At 41.3% G+C, this 24,592-nt stretch overlaps 2 protein-coding genes across 7 annotated transcripts in view; one reads left to right on the forward strand and one right to left on the reverse strand.

The window, feature by feature from the left end:
* Positions 1 to 158: 158 nt before the first annotated feature.
* On the reverse strand, positions 159 to 24,592 carry LOC115175116 (cyclin-K). Of its 5 annotated transcripts, none has more exons than XM_029734322.1 (10): positions 24,081 to 24,592; positions 8,826 to 9,055; positions 7,968 to 8,049; positions 5,829 to 5,960; positions 5,159 to 5,291; positions 4,963 to 5,020; positions 4,537 to 4,706; positions 3,969 to 4,195; positions 3,444 to 3,546; positions 159 to 1,733 (listed from the first exon to the last, which is right to left on the reverse strand). In XM_029734322.1, exons 2-10 carry the CDS (start codon positions 9,011 to 9,013, stop codon positions 1,201 to 1,203), a joined length of 1,626 nt encoding a protein of 541 aa, XP_029590182.1. In that variant the 5' UTR covers positions 9,014 to 9,055; positions 24,081 to 24,592; the 3' UTR covers positions 159 to 1,200. The 5 variants fall into 5 exon arrangements, with proteins under 5 accessions (XP_029590182.1, XP_029590180.1, XP_029590179.1 ...); XM_029734320.1 differs by lacking the exon at positions 24,081 to 24,592 and adding an exon at positions 22,013 to 22,095; XM_029734319.1 differs by lacking the exon at positions 24,081 to 24,592 and adding an exon at positions 9,411 to 9,553 and having other exon boundaries at positions 5,168 to 5,291.
* The window catches only part of bcl11bb (BCL11 transcription factor B b), a 42,345-nt gene continuing 39,819 nt past the window's right edge, over positions 22,067 to 24,592 (forward strand). The window contains exon 1 of one of the 2 annotated variants that reach the window (XM_029734314.1): positions 22,067 to 22,163. In XM_029734314.1, the coding sequence (XP_029590174.1) occupies positions 22,100 to 22,163 (64 nt within the window). In that variant the 5' untranslated portion in view covers positions 22,067 to 22,099. Of the gene's footprint in view, positions 22,164 to 23,081; positions 23,458 to 24,592 lie in introns of those variants that run through there. The other variant, XM_029734317.1, reaches the window with a different exon arrangement.

Below are 24,592 nucleotides of genomic sequence, written 5' to 3' on the forward strand. Positions count from 1 at the left end.
TCCGTTTGGTTCCTTCCTAGTGAGTACATCCGACCTGAAAACTCTTGTTCCAAACACACATCAACATAAAACACTCAACACTAGCCTCAGTTAGCAGGGTTGAGGAACGAGTCATGGCAGAAACACTGGCTAGACTAATAACACCACACAAACCCTCCTTTCAAAGTAAGATACATTTATTTTATTATCCCAAGGGCCTACGAGACATAAAAGTATGTGTGTGTGTGTGTGTGTATGTGTATAGAAAGCACAAAATAGTTTGTTAAAGTAAAGCCTAATTAAGGCACTATTGATATAAGCATTCTAAAAAGATCCCATCGCTCAGATTTCACATAGTAAAGTTTATCATTATGTACAAATACACCCCTGGCTGTCCAGTGTTCTATCAACCTGCTGTTCAGATATGGGTTACCAACGTCTTTCAGTTCATGACTCCTACAAGTAACAGTTTAAGTGCTATTACTGTAATTATACAGGGTACATCCAGTCCAATACATTTGACAGATTAACCAATAATCACACAGCTAAATTAAAATAATAAAGGAGAAAAAAATGTTTGGTATTTTCTGCGATAAACTCAACTTTGTTTTCCACACACAAGGTAAAGTTATCACAATACTGATTAGTGAAAATATTTTATTTTCACACAGACTAAAAATGTAAGCAAAAACAAGCAGCCTTTTTGTAGCATTAACCAGACCTTCAGTCTAAATATCAATTGTATTTCCTTTCAATTAATCTCAAAATATGTTCAACCATGTTAATGATTCAATATCATCTGCCTCGTGTTTTCTCAAAAGGAACCCTTTGGAATGTGGAACTGATAGAATCTCTACAGAATGGATGTTCAGATTCCAGGGGTCATAAAGCTTTACATGTACGGGATTCCACAACGCCTCTAAGACAATGTAGAATAACAGATCGCTCCTTTATTTGTTAAGATCTCCAGTGGACTCCAGAGTCGTACTCATTAAGACACAATGTACCAAACTGTTTTGCAACAGAAAGCGAAAAGGAGTATTTCTTATTGGACAAGTTCAGATAGTCCCTCAGTTTGGTTTTCTTCTGTTTGGTACCTAATGAACACGACCCAGGACTGACAACAGGAACAGGACTGCTAAGCATCAGACATTCCTCTACTTTTCTCGCTTTCATTTTCCACATTTCTCTTCCTCTCTCTTTCTTCTACCTCTCCTCCTCTCATCTCATCCATCCCCCGTGATTCATGGGCATGCCAGGGGGTGGCAGGGGTACCTGGGGCTGGCCTGGTGGCAGGGGGTACACCCCAGGAGGCATACCCATCCCTGGAGGGGGCATGCGTGGAGGCGGAGGGGGGTACTCAGGGTAGCTGTGGTTGTAGCCTGGTGGAGGGTATGCTGGGGAGGGAGGGGGCAGGTTGGGGGGTGGGTAGGCGCTGGGTGGGGGGCCAGGGGGTGGGGCGTTAGGGTAAACGTGAGGGTGATAGGGCATGGGGGGACCGTAGTTGGGGGGCATGGGGGCGTAGGACGGTTCCCCTGTCTTCATTATAGACTGAAGGCTCTGGAAGCCTTCCCCTGACATGTAGGAGCTAGAGGTGGACATTCCCATGATGTAACTAGAGGGTGGAGGAGGAGGGGGGCGGTGCGGCAGGGGAGGGGGCTGGTGGGGGGGCGGGGCGTGAGAGGGGGGAGGGGGAACGGGTTCAGTCCCCACGGCTGGCTCTGCTTCAGGAGGGACCGGTGGTGCTCTACGATCTATGGAGCGAGACGGAAAGAGAGAGAGGAGAGAAATCATGTCATTTCCAACTCCACTAAACAAACAATCCTAATCATAGGTTTCAATTCATGTTCAACAAGACCAAACGTTTGAGACCTGGAAACGTTCGACACACAACTACCCAGACAGCCATTCCTAGTGTTCGCAGAGTTTAGACTATACACTCCCTGAGGAGTACTCGTTAAAAAGTTGCAACAGTAATCAGATTGGTCTGAGAGAGCAGGGCAGGAGGAGGGGGTGGGTGGGACTGTCCTGACTGGGAAGTTAGTTATGTAAATCGGGATTCTAAGAAGGCCTAAAGAGTGGAACACCTGTTGCTGCCCTTACAGAAAGCCCTGCAACCCCCATCTCTAAAACTGTCTTTCAATAAACACACAACATAAATAAATATGCCACTTCATACATCATATGACAACTGACCAGCTATTCTCTCCGATAAGATAAAGATGATCAGTAGCTACTGCTGTTATTGCATATAATGAGCAAACTGCTGAGCAGTACGACCTGTGCCATGTCATTTCAGCAAGCCATGACACCCATCATCATCTTAGGTAGCCCTGAAATTGTTTCTGTTCTTAGAACAGGTAAGATTCACATTCCTAAAACATTCTTTTGCTGAAATGTAATTTTAATCTCTGAGAAATTAAGCTTATTGATTGCAACAATTTTAATTTATAGGATTCAGATAATGTTCAATAAATAAAGTACTCAAAATCTGATTTGGACCAAACTATGAGTAAGACATGTGTAATACATTTTGTTTGTCAAGACACCCACTGACCCCCCACACACCCAATGACAATTCCACCCCAACAACCAGTATACAGTATCAGTTCTCTATGTTTGTAGTATGTTGTATGAAGCTGCGGCTTGGAGTATTGCTTCACCATACTATGTAATGTATTCCCTGTGAATATGATGGCTTTTCCACCCTGTTCAGAGAAATTAGTCATTGAAGTCACTTGCATTATTTACCATAAAGTAGTGTGGAAGAACCAGGTTTTGACCACTAGATGTTGCTGTTCCTTCACCGCCATTCTCTTTTATTCATTTTGCTGGTCTCTTGTGTTTATTAAATATATCACAACATTTCCTTTGCAACTTTGGGTAGAAAACCAATAGATTTGGTTCATGATCAAAATGGATTGTGTGTGGTTACAGCAACAGCGTAATTTAGTGGTCAAAACCTGGTACTTCCACACTCCTTAAGCGAGCAGCTTCAATTACTAATTTCACTGAACAGGGGCAAAAAACATCACCAGATTCACAGGGAATACATTACATAGTACGGAGAAGCAATACTCCAAGCCGCAGCTTCATACTACTTGTCAAACATAGAGAACTGATACTGGTTGTTGGGGTGGGATTGGCATGGGGTGTGGAGAATGTCTTAGGGGATTTCTCACGTCTCATTGGTAGGAAGAAGTTTTGTCCAAATCAGACATTGGGTAATATACAGTATTTATTGAATTTAATCTGAATAGTCTAAATTTAAACGGCCAAATTTGGTGCAAACAATTATCTTAATTTCTCAATGATCAAATTATAGTTCAACAAAATAATGTTTCAGGAATGCTAATTGTATCTGTTACTAACTACAGAAACGATTTCAGAACAATCTGAGAGGGTGGGTTTTGAAATCCTCTTTCTGGTGCTTTTTGAGGAGGAACAACCCAAGAGACACTCACCAGGAGGGGGTTGTGAAGTGGGCAGGGGGGGCATAGGGCTCTCCAACCGTGGAATCTTAGAACCCACTTGTTCTGGTGGTTTAGGTTCCTCTTTCAGAGAACTCTGAGAAGACAAAAAGAGAGATAGTCACTCACATACACTGCTGCTTCAAGCAGGCACACAATACAAGCACCAAATTTGACCTCTGAGCACTTTAGTTATGGTAAGCTACTACAGAACTATAGAGAAACTATGACGTCGGGGTGGTTGAATGATCACTTTTAGCCATAGATACTACACACAAATGAATGAATTAATGAATGAATGAATAAGTTAATTGATAATTTAATGAATGAATGAATAAACTGTATTGATCCCCAGAGGGGAAAGTGGGTTTTCTTTAGCTGAAACATCCAGGGGCTGAAACATCCAGGGGCAATGCAGTCAGGCATCCAGGGGCTGAAACATCCAGGGGCAATGCAGTCAGGCATCCAGGGGCTGAAACATCCAGGGGCAATGCAGTCAGGCATACAACACACACTCACATGTGTGCGTTTAAGCTGGCGCGGTGGACTGCCCTGGGGTGAGTTCTTCTTGGGTGGAGGGGGCGGTGGAGCACCCCCTGGAGGCTGGCCCTGTGGAGGTTCTGGGCCTGGAGGAGGGGCAGGGACCGGGGAGTGGGGTGGACCTCTCTGCTTTGTCTCCTGCTCCAGACCTGGGGGGATGGGAGTCTTCCCCTGGGAGTACAGGTCCAGGATCTGGTGACAGATGTCTGGGAAGAGAGAGATTAGGTGAGGCGAGATTAGGCAAGTGACAGACAGGGACAATATGGGCCGAATCCTAACTTGATAAATATGCTACACATTGGACATGTTGCATAAATCATGTCAATAAGCGATTTGCTTAGTTATGGGGAACAGATCTCAATTTAAGATTCAGCCCTATGAGACGTAAAAAAATGAAATAAATGAAATTCTTACATTACAAATAAATGTTTTTTACACAAAGATCAATAACTTCTTCTCTCTCACAATGTTGGAAGGCAGGTCCAGAAAGGCAAATATTCAGAATGACATATTCCACTAGATCCTGTCAGAGACTTCCTGTCTATACCTTCTAGCAGTTCCACTGGGACGTCCTGGACAAACTGCTCCCACCATCGCCGTGAAGACTGCTTGGACGTCCACTCCTGGATGTCAAACTTACACAGTCGTCCAGCCAGGTACATGACCGCTACAGCTATGATCTCTGGCTCCCACTGCAGGGACAGCATGGTGCACAGACTGGAGAGAGAGGTAGGAACAGACAGAGAGAGAGCAGTTTAGATGTGGAGGCAAATACAGTCGTACAATACCCCTCAATGAATATTGTAAGATGAGAGAAGGAGAGAATCAACCACTGTAAGGTGAGGCACTATCTATGACAGGAACCAGGAGTATGCATAGGAGACCTGTAACATTATTAACATACAAGCCTCAGGGTCAGACGTAACTAGTGACACTGTAAGGAGTCCAAACTATTGTGTTATGTTCGGCCCACCTGTCGTTGACGAAGGTCCAGGCCATCTGCACCAGCTTCTGAACTTTGGTTTTGTCACCTAGAATGAAAAAAAGACTGTTGGACACGAAATGTTGGAAACAAAGTGTTGGAAACAAAGTGTTGGAAACAAAGAGTTGGAAATAAAGTGTAGGAGTGAAGAGTTGGAAACAAAGTCAAACTAAGATGGAAACACCACCTTTCAGACCTTTGAGTTGCTTGGCGTATCGCAGGAGGAACATGTAAGGGTGTTCCACTTGCAGGTCAAACTTGATCGTCTGTAGCAGGATCCTCTCTAGCACCATAACCTCTTCCTGTTGATGGCGAAAATCCTATGACACATCCCAGGACCCAAACAAGAGCGTAAAGTAAGGAAACATAAGGGCTTTTCACACTACTACAAAAATCAAGCTGTACTGACTTGGCCTGGTTAAGCATCCACCATAATCTTGAAGGTGCATATGGAGGAATGCAGATATGACGGAATTGTTTTGGGACTTCCCAGAGAGTTTTTAAACTACGGCGCGCAACATGGCTCAATGTGCTAATAAATCAGCACAATCGTACTTTTTTTTTTTTTTTTTTCAAGTTTACTAATGCTGATACAAAAGAAGACTAATGGAGAGCACTGTATACTACGACAAACGTCGCAAATTAGGCATATGTGTTAAGTACATGGGGGACACCATTTTTATGCATGTCCACTATGGTTGGAACTGTGCTGAAAAGGACAATGTGAAAAGAAAAGCCTATTATGGAGCTAGCACAGTTTGGTTTGGATCAGCACGTGTGACAAGGTTACCAGCAGGACTTCACTGTACATACAAACAGAGGAAGGAGACGAGTGAATGAAGTGAGATATTTCTCACCTTTGGGTCGTCTCCAAACTGGGCAAACTGTACGTCGTTCAGTAAGCTGCGAGCCGTCTTGATGATGTCTTTACACTTCTTAGGAGTCTCCTCCACTTTCCCAGCCAGGAAGAGACAACACGCACCTGTCACCTGGAAACACGGTGCCTTCAGGAAGTGTTCATACCCCCTTGACTTATTCCACATTTTGTTGTGTTACAGCCTGAATTCAAAATGGATTTAAAATGTTTGTTTTTTTCCCTCACCCATCTACACACAATACACCATAATGACAAAGTGAAAATATGATTTTAGAAATGTTTGCAAATGTATTGAAAATGAAATACCTAATTTACATAAGTATTCACATGTTAGAATCACCTTTGGCAGTGATTACATCTGTGAGTCTTTCTGGGTAAGTCTCTAAGAGCTTTGCACACCTGGATTGTACAATATTTGCACTTTTTAAAATTTGTATTATTCAAGCTTTGTCAAGTTGATCATTGCTAGACAACCATTTTCAGGTCTTGTCATAGATTTTCAAGCCGATTTAAGTCAAAACTGTAACTCGGCCACTCAGGAACATTCACTGTCTTCTTGGTAAGCAAATCCAGTGTAGGTTTGGCATTGTGTTTAAGGTTATTGTCCTGCAGAAAGGTGAATTCATTTCACAATGTCTGGTGGAAACTAGACCGAACCAGGTTTTCATCTGTACTTAGCTCCATTCCATTTATTTTTTTCATCCTGAAAAACTCCCCAGTCCTTAACAATTAGAAGCATACCCATAACATGATGCAGCCACCACCATACTTGAAAATATGGAGTGTGTTACTCAGTAATGTGTTGTATTGGATTTGTGCCAAACATAACACTTTGTATTCAGGAAAATATATTTCACAGCGGTTTAGATGATACAATGATTCTCTACACTGTACTAGCTTGTTTTGTCACATAAACTGAAATTAGGTGAACTATTAGTTTCAGCAACCAGGAAATGGCGGAGCGATTTCTGCATAGTGCAACTTTAATTGCTTTGCCACACTTTTTGAAGTATTATTTTAGTACCTTGTTTTGCAAACAGGATAACGTTACATGTTTTGGAATATTTTTTATTATATACAGATTTCCTTCTTGTCACTCTGTTAATTAGGTTAGTATTGTGGAATAACTACAATGTTGTTGATCCATCCTCAGTTCTCTCCTATCACAGCCATTAAACTCTGGAACTGTTTTAAAGTCACCATTGGCCTCGTGATGAAATCCCTGAGTGGTTTTCTTCTTCTCGGCAACAGAGTTAGAAAGGACGCCTGTATCTTTGTCGTGACTGGGTGTATTGGCCTTTCTAGGTAGTTTTTCCTAGCCACTGTGCTTCTACACCAGCAGTGCTTGCTGTTTGGGGTTTTAGGCTGGGTTTCTGTACAGCACTTTGAGATATCAGCTGATGTAAGAAGGGCTTTATAAATACATCTGATTTGATATTGATACAGCATTCAAAGTGTAATTAATAACTTCACCATGCACAAAGGGAAATTCAAAGTCTGCTAGTTCTTTGCGAGCATTGGAAAACCTCCCTGGTGTTTGTGGTTGAAATTCACTGCTCGACTGAGGGACCTTACAGATAATTGTATGTGTGGAGATAAACACTATTATTGCACACAGAGTGAGTTCATGCAACGTACGTGACTTGTTAAGCACATTTTCACTCCTGAATTGATTTAGGCTTGCCATAACAAAGGTGTTGAATACTTATTGACATTTTTAATTTTTAATTAATTAGTAAAAATTTCTTAAAACATAACTCAACTTTGACATTATGGGGTATTGTGCGTAGGCCAGAAACCAAAACATCTCTATTTAAAATGGATTAAATGTCAGGCTGTAACACAACAAAATGTGGAAAAAAAGTCAAGGGGTGTGAATACTTTCTGAAGGAACTGTACACAATACACAGGTCTCACACACCATTTAATCCCAGTACAGTACCTCTAGGTATGCACCACTGAGATTAAAAAGTTGACAACATGACCGTGTTCAATCATTCTGATTTGTGAAGGCAAGTATAGCATTGCAAGTCCCTTTGGATAAGTGTGTCTGCTAAATGTAAATGATAATAGTACTAATGAACATTAGTGACACCAGTACTGTAAAGGCTATACTCACATATCTGGGGAACTGTTTGAAGGAGTGAAACATGTAGAAGCGGTGGAAGTAGATGATACCTGTTGCCAAGGTGTCATAATGTCTGATGACAGAGTTAAGGGTCAATTCAACCAACCAGGAGTTTGACTTGAAACTGTTTTTATAGTTCTAAAAATGTAAAAAAACAGTTGTTTTTTTTAAAACCCTAATTGAATATACACTGAGAGTACAAAACATTAAGGACACCTGCTCTTTCCATGACATAGACTGACCAGGTGAAAGCTATGATCCCTTATTGATGTCACTTGTTAAATCTACTTCAATCAGCGTAGATGAAGTGGAGGATACAGGTTAAAGAAGGATTTTTAAGCCTTGAGACATGGATTGTGTATGTGTGTCATTCAGAGGGTTATTGGGCAAGAAAATATTGAAGTGCCTTTGAACAGGGCATGGTAATAAGTGCCAGGCGCACCGAGTTGTGTCAAGAACTGCAACGCTGCTGTTTTTTTCACGCTCAACAGTTTCCCCATGTGTAAAAAGAATGGTCCACCACCCAAAGGACATTCAGACAACTTGACAAACTGTGGGAAGCATTGGAGTCAACATGGGCCGGCATCCCTGTGGCCCAATGAATTCAGGTTGTTCTGAGAACAAAAGTGGGGATGCAACTCAATATTAGGAAGGTGTCCTTAATGTTTTATACACTTAGTACACATTGATATACATCATTGTACATATTTATCACATTCCTTGTGTATGGTTATATATTTTGAAATATTGAATGTTGATATTGTGAACCTGTTATATATATTTTGTGATGTCACCGAGCACTGCCCCTAAATGAAATGACTTTCCAATATCTAGTGTGTAAAAGGATACAGTCCGAGTCTGGTCCCCACATCAAATATGAACCGGGCCCCCTCCCTGCGGTACCGGGCCTCTGTGGCCGGGTCCAGGCCCTCGGACTGGGACGGGGTGTGGGCCAGGTCCTTCTTGTCCCAGTACCAGCATGGCTTGATATGGTCCAGGAAGGCTTGACCACTAGAGGGGTGGTTGTTTTCCTTCATCTGGAGAAGCGAGGAGGGTGATGGAGCCGCTGAACTACAAGACTGGCAACCGAGGAAGAAGGGATCATTCACAGCATGAATGAATGGTGTTTTGTCATCTTGGATGAAGAAATAGGGTAACGTTAGCTAGTAAGCTAGCTAGCTAGAGTTATAAAAACTAAACATATCACAAACATATAGTGTTGTAAGCTAACTAGAAGGATGTTTACCTTTATCATTCTAGCTAGCTTACTAGCTTTCAGGCCGAAGTTGCTAACGTTAGCTAGCTAAGTTAACTTGCTAAACTAACTTTAGCACTCCCTCGAGAGGCTAACGCTAGCTAATGACATTTCAACTAATCCAAAACACACGCATGTCTAACGTACGTGGTCTAAAATCTGAAAATAAGGACAATTACCTTTATCATGTAGACTGAATAACGAGTAACACTATCCAACAATCGATGAACTCGTTTTATATTTATATTGAATTAGTCATCGTAACATGGACGCCGCCATTTTGTTGTACGTCAGAAGCCGGTGCGGGGATGTATGCGTGCGCAGTCGCGTTTTGGACAAAATGTGCCACTAGAGGGCGACAGAGAACTACTAATGTAGATGACTCTACCAAAGATAGAACAATCAACCAGATATATCCAAATCATGAGAAAACAAAAAAGATAATTACTTGACACATTGGAAAGAATTAACTTTTTTTTTTTTAATTGCGAATTAGAATGCTATTTGGCCCTAAACAGAGTGTACACAGTGGCAGAATACCTGATCACTGTGACTGACCCAAACTTAAGGAAGGTTTTACTATGTGCAGACTCAGTGAGCATAGCCTTGCTATGGAAAGAGGCAGTCGTAAGCAGACCTGGCTCTCAAGAGAAGACAGGCTATGTGCACACTGCCCACAAAATGAGGTGGAAACTGAGCTGCACTTCCTAACCTCCTGCCAAATATATGACAATATTAGTGAGAAATATTGCACTCAGACTACACAGACCCACAAAGATTTAAAAAACAAACCCAATTTGGATAAACTCCCTTATCTACTGGGTGAAATACCACAGTGTGCCATCACAGCAGCAAGATTTGTGACTTGTTGCCACAATATAAGGGCAACCAGTGAAGAACAAACACTATTATAAATACAACCCATATTTATGTTTATTTATTTTAACTTTTGTAATGTACTATTTGCACATAATATAACATTTGAAATGTCTTTATTCTTACTGTAAATGCTTTTAAATGTTTATTTCACTTTTGTTTATTATCTACTTCACTTGCTTTTCACTTGTTTCCCACGCCAATAAAGCCCTTACATTGAAATTGAAATTGTATTGTATAAATGTGAAGCATCCGGTAGCAAGATGGATTTTGGCCGAAATTCTGCAAATTTTCTCATCGATTAAACATTTGATCCCAATACAGTTTTCTGTTTCCAAAACTAGGATCTGTAACTAATAGAGTGGACTGCATTTTGTAGACTTTACCCTTTGCCAAAGTTTCAGAAAATTGTGTTGTTTAGAAGGAGTGCAAGGGCAAATTTAGTGATTGGACACACGCAATTCATAGGCGTTCCCAAACGGAAATATGCAAATAAACACAACAACGCGCCAATAGGATCTCACTAGCTCGTGGTTGGCTCTGCCCACCTTGATTAATTTGCTGCCATTAGAAACGACAGGCTCTGGTCTATCTTGAGTTAGTTATACAAATCTTTGCCTTTACTTTTCTATGTGGAGGAGCCAAGGAGACAGTTTTCCTGTTCTTGAAGCACGGTTTTTGCTTCGGTACTGCAGTTTAACTGACGCCTGGCCCAGAAAGACAAGAAGGCAACACAAAGCATCCATTGAATTATTAAAATAATTGTCGCTGAGGCCGATTTTTTTCCCGTTACTCACACCTGAAAATATTAAAATTGTATATTCATCCAGTACACTGTCCTTCTCTCAGCACATGTCAAAGCTGCAGGCTAAAGTTACATCTAGACATGGTTTCCTCTATCATAATCGCTCCTCTTTCACCCAGCTGCCAAACTAACCCTGATTCAGATGACCATGCTAGATTGCTAGATACGTCCTAGATACGTAGTTTATAGATCTGCAGGTGTGTGCCTTCGAGCAGCTAGATATTCTTTACCATTCAGCCATCAGATTTGCCACCAATGCTCCTTATAGGACACATCACTGCACTATATTCTCCTCTCTAAACTGGTCATCTCTGTATACCTGTTGCAAGACCTACTGGTTGATGCTTATCTATAAAACCCCCTTAGGCTTCACTCCCCCCTATCTGAGATACCTACTGCAGCCCTCATCCTCCACATACAACACCTGTTCTGCCAGTCACATTCTGTTAAAGGTCCCCAAAGCACACACATCCCTGGGTCGTTCCACTTTTCAGTTCGCTGCAGCTAGCGACTGGAACGAGCTGCAACAAACACTCAAACTGGACAGTTTTATCTCCATCTCTTCATTCAAAGACTCAATCATGGACACTCTTACTGACAGTTGTGGCTGCTTTGTGTGATGTATTGCTGTCTCTACCTTCTTGCCCTTTGTGCTGTTGTCTGTGCCCAACAATGTTTCTACCATGTTTTGTGCTTCTACCATGTTGTGTTGCTACCATGTTGTGTTCCTACCATGTTGTGTTGCTACCATGCTGTGTTGTCATGTGTTTCTGCCTTGCTGTGTTGTTGTTTTAGGTCTATATGTATTTTTGTGGTGTCTCTCTTGTCGTGATGTGGGTTTTGTCCTATACATATATACACTGCTCAAAAAAATAAAGGGAACACTTAAACAACACAATGTAACTCCAAGTCAATCACACTTCTGTGAAATCAAACTGTCCACTTAGGAAGCAACACTGATTGACAATAAATTTCACATGCTGTTGTGCAAATGGAATAGACAACAGGTGGAAATTATAGGCAATTAGCAAGACACCCCCAATAAAGGAGTGGTTCTGCAGGTGGTGACCACAGACCACTTCTCAGTTCCTATGCTTCCTGGCTGATGTTTTGGTCACTTTTGAATGCTGGCGGTGCTTTCACTCTAGTGGTAGCATGAGACGGAGTCTACAACCCACACAAGTGGCTCAGGTAGTGCAGCTCATCCAGGATGGCACATCAATGCGAGCTGTGGCAAGAAGGTTTGCTGTGTCTGTCAGCGTAGTGTCCAGAGCATGGAGGCGCTACCAGGAGACAGGCCAGTACATCAGGAGACGTGGAGGAGGCCGTAGGAGGGCAACAACCCAGCAGCAGGACCGCTACCTCCGCCTTTGTGCAAGGAGGAGCAGGAGAAGCAGTGCCAGAGCCCTGCAAAATGACCTCCAGCAGGCCACAAATGTGCATGTGTCTGCTCAAATGGTCAGAAACAGACTCCATGAGGGTGGTATGAGGGCCCGACGTCCACAGGTGGGGGTTGTGCTTACAGCCCAACACCGTGCAGGACGTTTGGCATTTGCCAGAGAACACCAAGATTGGCAAATTCGCCACTGGCGCACTGTGCTCTTCACAGATGAAAGCAGGTTCACACTGAGCACGTGACAGACGTGACAGAGTCTGGAGACGCCGTGGAGAACGTTCTGCTGCCTGCAATATCCTCCAGCATGACCGGTTTGGCGGTGGGTCAGTCATGGTGTGGGGTGGCATTTCTTTGGGGGGCCGCACAGCCCTCCATGTGCTCGCCAGAGGTAGCCTGACTGCCATTAGGTACCGAGATGAGATCCTTAGACCCCTTGTGAGACCATATGCTGGTGCGGTTGGCCCTGGGCTCCTCCTAATGCAAGACAATGCTAGACCTCATGTGGCTGGAGTGTGTCAGCAGTTCCTGCAAGAGGAAGGCATTGATGCTATGGACTGGCCCGCCCGTTCCCCAGACCTGAATCCAATTGAGCACATCTGGGACATCATGTCTCGCTCCATCCACCAACGCCACGTTGCACCACAGACTGTCCAGGAGTTGGCGGATGCTTTAGTCCAGGTCTGGGAGGAGATCCCTCAGGAGACCATCCGCCACCTCATCAGCAGCATGCCCAGGGGTTGTAGGGAGGTGATACAGGCACGTGGAGGCCACACACACTACTGAGCCTCATTTTGACTTGATTTAAGGACATTACATCAAAGTTGGATCAGCCTGTAGTGTGGTTTTCCACTTTAATTTTGAGTGTGACTCCAAATCCAGACCTCCATGGGTTGATAAATTGGATTTCCATTGATTATTTTTGTGGATTTTGTTCTCAGCACATTCAACTATGTAAAGAAAAAAGTATTTAATAAGATTATTTCTTTCATTCAGATCTAGGATGTGTTGTTTAAGTGTTCCCTTTATTTTTTTGAGCAGTATATTTATTTATTTATCTCCTGTCCCTGCAGGAGGCCGTCATTGTAATTAATAATTTGTTCTTAACTGACCTGCCGAGTTAAATAAGTTAAATAAAAATAAATAAAATCCTATGTGTGCCGTGTTTTTTGATGAAGGGATGACGTCGTCGCTGCTCCCTGTGTGCACTGATACAGTGTTCAAAACAACTGGGGACTGGGAAATCTCTGACTTCCCAATTCAATGGGTTCATGACAACTGGAAACTCCGAAAAAAACGAGCTCTGACTGGGTAAATTCGTTTTGAAAGGTCATCCAACTCGGAAATCCAAGTCTGGCCTCTTTCTATAGCTCCGACTTTCCGACCTGAAGAACACTGACGTCATGATTTGACCTCATTTGTTTTCTGATTTCCCAGTTGTCTTGAAAGCATAATGAGTGCAGAGTGCGCATGTGATGTTGGTCCGTATAACAGGATGCAACCCGGATATAGACGGTCCATGAATCGGCGTATAAAACCTTAGTAGATTACCTTGAAAACAACAGGTCGGACATTTTGGACGCGGTCACCAATTCTTATTATACCTCAGTAAGAGGAGTTCAATGGTCAGTCCGAGTTCATGAATGAATGAATCAATCAGTGGCGATGTGTCATTCAGGGCAAGTGGGCCACAGCCCCGCCGCTGTTCAGATGATGACGCTGTTTTGCATGTAATGCTGGCATACATTAGTGTCTCAATATTATATGATAGCAGCTAGCAAACAATGTATATAAAGTCATTGCTTTATTTATTGTTTTGATACATTTTACTAGAGTAAGGTAGTTCCATAATGCAGCAGTTTCACCCTCGCTCAGTGCCTTCTGTGGCGGAAGGGCAGCCAGAGTAAGCACAGAGCGTAGGCATCGTAGATCTTCTTTGGTTGCGATGGATTGGCTCAGGGTGATGTCACTCACAAGACCGCAGAACTTACTGGGAGAGCACACTGAGGGCCAGGGAGCTTCTGGCCCCTTGGGTGCTGCCATAGAGTTACATTGGCAGTGCCCATCCAAGGAGGCTCAAGGTCATTAGCCACAGATAAGTCAGCGTCTTTTCTCCGGTAACTTTGATTGGACTGATGTGTGTCAACTTCATTGTTTACCATGGCCAGCTAAAAAGTTACTATGCTGATTATCTCCTAGCAAATCATTTTCAAACTTAGCATTATGAAGAAAATGTAGAGATAAAATGTCTAGGCGCTCATCAGCCACTAAACATTGAAAGGCCATCCATTAAAATAAAGCAAGCTGGGAAAAAAGTTAAAACTGTGGTTGGTGGTGAATAGAAGCAGTGGCTAACATCTGTTTTGAGGAAGCTATACGACGTGGCTTGTTGTTTATGTTTGATGTCAGACTGTTATACCCATGGAACTGGAACTATACAGTAGATGAAGAGAGGGAGTAACTTTATAAACCTTGTTGCTTTAATCTTAACTGGAGCATGTTGGTAACACTCAGAACGGTGTTTTGGCTGCGTCCCAATACTGTAACAATTAAGCAATATTGTAGACCCATGCAGAATTTTACTATGGAAAGTAAACTGATCATAACCGAATGTTATAACGTTTGTGTGTGTAGTGGTTATGACACATATGAGCTTTTTTGATTGAGTTTACCCCATTGATATTTTCATGTTAAAGGATCGGACCCTTTTTAAAAAAAAATTAGCCTAAAATGACATACCCAAATCTAACTGCCTGTAGCTCAGGACCTGAAGCAAGGATATGCATATTCTTGATACCATTTGAAAGAAAACACTTTGAAGTTTGTGGAAATGTGAAATTAATGTAGGAGAATATAGCACATTAGATCTGGTAAAAGATAATACAAAGAAAAAAAACATGTTTTTTTTGTACCATCATCTTTGAAATGCAAGAGAAAGACCATAATGCATTATTCCATCCCAGGCGCAATTTAGATTTTGGCCACTAGATGGCAGCAGTGTATGTGCAGAGTTTTAGACTGATCCAATGAACCATTGCATATCTGTTCAAAATGTTGTATTAATACATTTTTAAGTTCATAATTGTGCACACTCCTCAAACAATAGCATGGTATTCATTCACTGTAATAGCTACTGTAAATTGGACAGTGCAGTTAGATTAACAAGAATTTAAGCTTTCTGCCCATATCAGATATGTCTATGTCCTGGGAATTGTTTTTACTGGAGTCAATGCATTAATTTACTACTGGACAATTTGATAAATATATATTGTTTGCTTTGGATTGTCTAGTTGCCTCTTTTACTGAAGACATTACAGATATCACATTATTCATTGAGGGACAAACTCGGCCGTCTGCACAATCAAGTTGATAGATTTGACTAATACATCAGTCCGTATTTGGCAATGTATTTGCAATTTCAGAGTTGACTAGAATGGTGAAAGAAACTCTTTCCCCATCACTCAAGTTTCAGTCAAACAAAATCATCTGATTTGTATTTGGTTGAAGGAAGGAAATAAATTGCCCCTGTCACAACTAATGTGTGTCCAAGAACATGAGGCAATCGGCTCCCAATAGCCTTGCTCATCTCTTCCCATTATCTCTATGTGAATCTATCGCCCAACTCCCAGAGAACAGACAGCTTTGAAACATTTACTTAATCCCAATTAAAATCTGGAATCTGCATGAATTATTAACCCCTTCTCAGACAAAAGCCTATTAACTGTGGGAAGAGTTGTCACATTGTTTGCCATGGGCCACTGTTGCAAGTCTTGTCTGGTAGTTTGTTGCCCATAGCAAGAGATCTTAATCTGTCACTCAGGCCGTAGGACACACACACACACACACACACACACACACACACATTCCATACACAGTAAATAATCTCATGAATAATATACTCCTTTCCTCTTTATTAATATTAAACACTGCATAATGAGGCACTATAAGCAAATCCCAGAGCAATATTCCTATTAACCGTGATGTGTCCCTACAGTGAACCTCTCTTTGTTTTCTCATTGTCCTTTTTCACATGATGTTAAATTATTTAACCTATACTGTGAGCTCCAATTTTTTGTTGTTGTTGTTTTGGCTCTGTACTCCAGCACTTTGGATTTGAAATGATACAACAACTATGAGGTTAAAGTGCAGACTGTCAGCTTTAAATCGACGGTATTTTCATCCATATCGGGTGAACCGTTTAGAAATTACAGCACTTTTTGTGCATAGTCCCCCATTTTAGAGGACAATTAGTATTGGAACAAATGCACTTATACAGTATGTGTATTAAAGTAGTCAGAAGTTTAGTATTTGGGGCCATATTCCTAGCACACAATGACTACATACAGCTTGTGACTACAAACTCGTTGGATGCATTTGCTGTTTGTTTTTGATGTGTTTCAGATTATTTTGTGCCCAATAGAAATGAATGATAAATAATATATTGTGTCAATTTGGAGTCAATTATGTTGTAACATTTCAATTCCAAAGTGCTGGAGTACAGAGCCACAACAACCAGCAATGTGTCTCTGCCCCAATACTTTTGGAGCTCACCGTAAATCACATTGCACTTGACTGCTTTTATGTTTTTTTTTGCTATTACAATTGGGACTCTGTAGAGATCCCATGATCTTTGGAAATGTTAATTGACAGATTGCATTAATGCACGTATGTTATGTTATTATTCAATAGCCTTTCCATGACCATACTGTACATTTTCAGCCCTTACTGTAAAGCCCTTAACGCCCTTAGCTTTACAGTCATTTCCCATTCCCTGTGTTGAATGCCCTCCAGTGTTTCAGTTACTCTACTCTCATTGTCTTTCCCTAACACAGTACTCACACAGCGCTGATACGCAAAACTTGTCTCCTCAGAAGCAACACTTTGGACTTAAAAACTTTCCTGAGTCCACAAGCAGTATGTTGTGGTGTCTTGGCCCGATGCTACCGGGCTATAACTGTCTTTGCCCCGAGCCAACAGCGATCCGCCATCATGGAGCTATACTGATGTTTTATTGAGGAACCCAAGGGGTAAGGATCAGGGAGCTGGGACTCAGGGAGCCGGAGGGATCATGGTAAGAGTGTGTAACTTCTCTCTCTGTTTCTCTCTTTCTCTCGCTCTCTCTTTCTCGCTCTCTCTTTCTCGCTCTCTCTCTCTATACTGTGTGTGTATATATTTCGAGTGCATTTGGAAAGTATTCAGACCCCTCAACATTTTCCACATTTTGTTACGTTACAGCCTTATTCTAAAATGGATTCAATGTTTTTTCCACCTCATCAATCTACACACAATACCCCATAATGACATCACAATGCCCCATAATGACGTCTCAATGCCCCATAATGACATCACAATGCCCCATAATGACATCACAATACCCCATAATGACATCACAATACCCCATAATGACAAAGCAAAAACAGGTTTTTAGAACATTTTGCAAATGTATAAAAATAAATGAAAATATCACATTTACATAATTATTCAGACACTTTACTCAGTACTTTGTTAAGCACCTTTGCCAGCGATTACAGCCTTGAGTCTTCTTGAGTATGACGCTACAAGCTTGGCACACCTGTATTTGGGGAGTTTCTCCCATTCTTCTCTGCAGATCCTCTCAAGCTCTGTCAGGTTGGATGGGGAGCGTCGCTACACAGCTATTTTCAGGTCTCTCCAGAGATGTTTGATCGGGTTCAAGTCCGGGCTCTGGCTGGGCCACTCAAGGACATTCAGTTACTTGTCCCGAAGCCAATCCTGCGTTATCTTGGCTGTGTGCTTAGGGTCGTTGTCCTGTTGGAAGGTGAACCTTCACCCCAGTCTGAGGTCCTGAGCGCTCTGGAGCAGGTTTTCATCAAGGATCTCTCTGTACTTTGCTCTGTTGATCTTTCCCTCGATCCTGACTAGTCTTCCAGTTCCTGCTGCTGAAAAACATCACCGCAGCATGATACTGCCACCACCATGCTTCACCGTAGGGATGGTTCTTGGATTCCTCCAGATGGGACGCATGGCATTTAGTTCAAAGACTTCAATCTTGATTTCATCAGACCAGAGAATCTTGTTTCTCTTGGTCTGAGAGTCCTTTAGGTGCCTTTTGGCAAACTCCAAGTGGCTGACATGTGCCTTTTACTGGAGCTCTGTCAGAGTGACCATCAGGTTCTTGGTCACCTCCCTGACCAAGGCCCTTCTCCCCCGATTGCTCAGTTTGGTCAGGCGGATAGTCTGTGAAGAGTCTTGGTGGTTACAAATAAGAATAGGAATTTGTTCTTAACTGACTTGCCTAGTTAAATAAAAGTAAAAAAATAAAATAAAAAATAGATTGATGGAGGCCACTGTGTTCTTGGGGACCTTCAATGCTGCAGACATTTTTTGGTACCCTTCCCCAGATCTGTGCCTCGACACAATTCCTTCCACCTCATGGCTTAGTTTTTGCTCTGACATGCACTGTCAACTGTGGGACCTTATATAGACAGGCGTGTGCCTTTCCAAATCATGTTCAATCAATTGAATTTACCACAGGTGGACTCCAATCTAGTTGTAGATACATCTCAAGGATGATCAATGGAAACAGGATGCACCTGAGCTCAATTTCGAGTCTCATAGCAAAGGGTCCGAACACTTATGTAAATAAGATGTTTCTGTTTTTATTTGTAATAAATGTACAAACAATTCTAAAAACCTGTTTTTACTTTGTCATTATGTGTTATTGTATGTAGATTGATGATTTAAAAAAAGTATTTATTCCATTTTAGAATAAGTCTGTAACGTAACAAAATATGGAACAATTCAAGGGGTCTGAATAGCTTCCGAATGCACCGAATGCACTGTATATATATATTTATATATATATTTATATATCTGTCTATATATGTATCTGTCTGTCTCTCTCTCTGTCGCTCTCTTTCTTTCTGTCTGTCTCTTTCTCTCAGTCACTCTGTCTGTCTATCAATTTAAATTTACATTTCCTTTATTGGCATGATGTGTTGATACATAATACCAAAGCACAAGTTACATTATAAAAAGAGTAACAACAGAAAATAAATAGGTTATGGAAGTCAGCAGAATTATCAAGTAACAATGTTAATGGACTAGATCAAATAAAAAATAGCTATAGAAACGGTTAAACAGAGAATTCTTGTAAATGAGAATCTGCTCTTAATTGACCTGCCTGTTAAAATATAGAAACGTATATATAGATGCCAGTCACTCTGTGTACAATGCCCTCTTGTCAAAATGCTCTGCTTGTTGACAACACACATGGATTACCTATTAGATTTCCGTACGCTGTTTCTACGTTAGGGTCTTCTGAGGTTATGTTGATTTGAGACAGAGCTGATATGACATTTCATTTATATAAATAATGACTGTCCCGGACGTCCCATAGGCCTGGACTCAAGCAATCAGACTTCTAATGCTCTTAAAATGTACTTTCATGTAATATTCATAGCAGCCTATAATAAATGTTGCATACCATTGGCTCGGTTGATCTGAAATAGAAATTGTGTCCACATGAAGTTCATTTTCATTTGATCATACTTAATTTGCAGTCACTAAAATGTCCTCATTCGTATTGAACAATATAGCAATTAGTATGCTATAGTACTTACATGATACTTCATTAGATTAAAGATGCTCCTCTTTTACACTAATTGGGGCATGACTGGATAGTCAAAGATGTCCTAGGAAATCTACATGTATGAAGCGCTAAAACCATTTAAGTGCATGCATTTATCTGAAAGAATGTTACAAACAGTCTGGAATAATTGGAATCTGGTGTTTCCCTTTATACACTATGTCTCTCAAGTGGGTCATTCAGTTTCATCATCCAATCTATGACGACCAGAGAACATTCAACTTTAATGTTATTGAAGGTGTTTGTTTTTTTTTCTCTCAAGGAGGCCATAGTACTTGACTGACCTGATCATCCTGTCCAAATAGGAATTATTTCAATTGGTATAGAAATCCCTATTATGGCAAATGAAGTGGCATTTTAAAGGAGAAATGATGTGAGGAAATGTGACAGATGAGAGATCAACTGTTCTGAGACTCGCTAATAATGCACATATTGTACAATGAAACCCAATAAAGTGACACACAGCCACAGAGGAACGTCAGAGGAGGCTAGCGTCGTCATGCCAACAGAGGGTACTGTTGCTTCACAACAAGGTGGAGATTAATGTGTAGAACACAGACAAACACACGGGAGATTTCCCTTTTCACATACCTGTGCAGTATGTCTGTCTATTGTTATACATGTAACAATGGACTGCTTTCTCATAAATTGTTATTGTTTTAAATATGAAATGTTTGCTACCTCAATTAATTCAAGAATCATTATAGGCCAACATGTCTGAGAGGGTATAATGCACAAAATTTAAATATACTGTCCTCATAACAATGGGATGTTTTTTATTATGTATTATTGCATGAATGCCTCAATTAATTATAGCCTAATGTTATTTTTGGCACAGCATTTTTCTATGTAGGCCTTCGTGTCTTATTTTACATATTAGCAAAATGATTAACAACTGAAACACTGCATTAGTGATAAACATAATCTTAAAGAAAAATTGCTATCGCATTTACGCAAAGCGAATGTCGGTAGCCTATTGAATGTAGAATCAAATCTAATTTGGATCAAATCACTTCTATGCTTACCGCATAACCCCAGTCTTCAAATTACTCAGGCTCAAAGTAGCCTTATTGACAGTTTAAAGCTTTTTCAAAATCAACCTTGAAATCTGTTACATGATTTGCCATCATCTCATTTCATCTCATTGTGAAAGCGATTTGGAACGGGTTTGCCTGCGCTGCATGCGCGCACGGGTTGCTTTGGTTTCCTCGCGCTGTGTCCATTTGATTCCTTACCGCACGCGCCAAACGGGCGCACTCCAGGTAAGCCAATGGGCACGCGAATCACCGCTAGTCGCCCCCACTGCCCCCAAGTCCCACTAATGTCTCTCTCAGCGTGGACGCAACGTCACGTCCGCACTTGAACTTGAATTCTTATCCCATTGTACGGAGGCAACCCCAGCCACACACACACACACACACACACGAAGGTGTCCTCCCAAAGCAACAAGACGGAAACACTGGACCTCCGCTGTTTGGAATGAGAGAAAGAGGAGGTGTTTGGCTGTAACTGTCTGTTGTCTCCGTCTCCCCCCTCAACTCTTAGAGCGTACAGTTCCATGCCATTCCGTTCACCGCTGCCAAGACGCGCGCCGCGAGGACTGAATGGGGCCAAAGCTCACATCACGTAAATTAGTAGCTAATTTGTTATAATTATTTAAGAACATATCAGAAGAGAAGAAGAGGTGACAGTTGAATCGAATTGTGACCCATCGGTCGAAGAGTGGCATGCACCGTAGGCTACCCCAGTTGTCAACGCGCTGCAGAAGAGGGCACCTCGTCGGGAATTTAAATGATCGTTATTCTCTGCAATTATTACAATATCCATTGCTGTTATTAACAAAACATAACCTTACAGAAATATTTGCATGCACCTGCATGTTTCTGTTGTATCCTAAAGCTTCCTTTGGCAATTCCAGGTGTTGCGTTTAGGGTGAGTGATTATGCGATAAGAGAACTGGACAATTGACCAACGGTTTTTACCCGCCTTTCAACAACCACAATAAAAACGCACTAGGCTCATTTTCACTTACAGTAGCTTTGTTAAATCGTCTGAATTGGAAGCAATTTGAAAAAGTTACCGGGCACCAGACCAGCGGAGGATCATCACGGAGCAAGCCGACCCCAAGCGCAGGTCTCCGGGCGATGCCAGAGTAGATGCAGGGGCAATGTCCCGTCGCAAGCAGGGGAACCCTCAGCACCTACCACTGTCGCAAAGAGAAACAATACGACGTGAGTATGATCACCTTATAGATCAATTGATAGCCTAAATATGGGAATTTTGCATATTATATACCAGATTAAATTACCATTATCACGCGCAATTATTAGGATGAATTTAGGCCTTCATGTTTACGGTGTAATACTGGAGCAATTTAAACACGTATCTTATTCTATAGCATAGCTATTTATGTTAATACAAACCACTTTTTTTTATCTTTGCAAGAGGGGTGGAATGGTCTGATTTTTAAGCAGTCTTTGCAAGAACCTGAAAAATCAAAAGTCCAGAATAACTTTCTTTGTAAGGACCTACTGATGTCCTGAAAAAACACCGAGCGTGCATTCATGGTTCTAACCAGCCTTTATAGGTTCATGTTTCGGGCGTATTTAACCAATAATGAATTCACATTTAAAACCAAAATAATTGTGCAACAAAAACGTACTATTTTATTTCACATTTTACAATTCCAAATGTAAAGATAATGCATTTATTCATTCTAATAGCATATTGTTGAATTATACATTTCTGTCCCTGTGGCTAACTGCCAAGTGGCTATTAGGCATTGTGTTATTGAAATTAATTAACCAAAATTGCACTTGTGTTTTAAAGTACAATTTGTTGAGAATACATGTGACACTCATAGACTACTATGTGCGAGGATCAATAGCATGTCGTCATGTTTGCTTGGAAGCCTTTAAAATAAATGCAATTAGACTTTAGTTGTGCATAACGCCATATCTCTCTCACACACACACACACACACACACACACACACACACACACACAACAACAACAACAATACTTATAAGACATCCATAATTCCTTGATCAGTCCGTGAAATGTAGTATCTTCATGATTTGCCTGAAATCCTTTATAATTTAAGTTAGCTCATTCAATCACGCATTTTGAGAATCGTATTGCCTATACCCTTTTCTGCTACATTAAAACTATGTATTTATGTCAGCGTGACATGCAGGTGCATTTTGATTCTATAATTATTCTATGCAGTCTAATCGTTTCTTTCTTTTGGCCGGAGCTTCTGCTGTTCCTGCGGGTATTATCGTCATATTGTGCATTGTAGGACTGCACTTTATTAGCGAAAAGCCATGTCTGGATACCAACTTATTGGGAGAGAAGAAGAGCATGTGGATCAAGGTTGTGAAGAATTAGCTGATGTTCAGCCGTCTGCTAGGCCTATAATAACTTATACTGGAAAAGGACGAGGTATCTAATGTACCACCAACGTCAACAAAATGCTTGAAAACGATTTGCTTCTCGTCGTGGATTCAAGGCTGGTGGATTCGGGTAGGCCTTCATTTAATACCGTAATCATCAGTAGTTAATCGAAGTGAATTTCCCAGACCCGAACCGATATGTTATAGATTACATCTGATTGAAGATTGTTGTGGGCATATGAGTAAAATACGTCACATAATCACATTTGAAATCAGTTAAATAAATCCAGAGTTTTCCCAGCGCTCTCTCCCGTTCTTAAATCCAATTTCATAGTGGCCTAATCTAGCTAATTCACAACAGAGGTTTATGATGTAATCTTCGGAAAATCTGTTTTGTGTTGAGCGGGGTGAGGTACATTCTGTCCTACCCAACACTATTTAACATGTAGACTAATCATTTACTCTGCATCCTTTTTACTGGATTTAACCCCAATTTATTAGACCTTTTAATCTTATTTTTATTCCATCATGACTTTTAAATCTTTCAGTATTTTAACCCTCAACCCCAGATATCAATACCAAGTATATATATATATATATATATTTTAAAAGCAAGTATAACCATAACAGCTTGAAGAATTCAATTGAAACAATTTATTTTTAACCAAAAGTATTTTGCATGTCACAAAGGCTGTTTCAATGTTCACCAAAAGACAAAGGAAGGCCTAACATTCTCACTGTAGATCCTGTTACCTTCAGTTGTGGTCTAGCCTCGCTTGCTGATGTGACTTGTAATATTGTTGTAGCCTAGCCTAGGCATGCATCCTCCATCTGAGGTGCTCTGCTGTGGTTGGGTTCCTGCTTGCTGCAGCTGTGGCTGGATTCCTGCTGTCGGCTATCAGACAGCAGCCACGCGTTGTCAATAGGCCTGAGTAATCAAATTCAGGTGTTGTCCTTCTCTCTTCATAGCAGGTGTGAGGAGTCTAAAAATCATAGGCGTTAAATCAGCAGCCTGTTCAGTTGCTGCAGGACGAGGACAGGAGTTTTGTATTACAGTTGTTTTCATCAGGTGTCGTTCACAGCAATCCCCTTCCCCAAGTATGCATATAATGTGCTCACGAGTAGAACTGAAATAGGTACAGGCCCATTGCCTGTACCCACTGTAAGTGTTATTAGATTACATTTATTAGTGAAAGGATGGGAGATGTAACAGGTTTGTAAGAGATGCTACATCTGCATTGTAGGTTAGCAGCAGGAAAGGGTGT

The sequence above is a fragment of the Salmo trutta genome, chromosome 35 (genome assembly GCF_901001165.1).
Source record: "Salmo trutta chromosome 35, fSalTru1.1, whole genome shotgun sequence".
In the NCBI taxonomy this organism is placed as follows: domain Eukaryota; kingdom Metazoa; phylum Chordata; class Actinopteri; order Salmoniformes; family Salmonidae; genus Salmo; species Salmo trutta.

What these genes read in the sequence shown, in the direction of transcription:
- LOC115175116 (XM_029734318.1), bottom strand. An exon ending in TGGACCTTCGTCAACGACAG is followed by an intron (nt 4,707 to 4,962) that starts GTGGGCCGAACA and finishes CTCTCTCTCCAG; the next exon opens with TCTGTGCACCATGCTGTCCC. An exon ending in GCCAGCTTAAACGCACACAT is followed by an intron (nt 3,547 to 3,968) that starts GTGAGTGTGTGT and finishes TTGTCTTCTCAG; the next exon opens with AGTTCTCTGAAAGAGGAACC.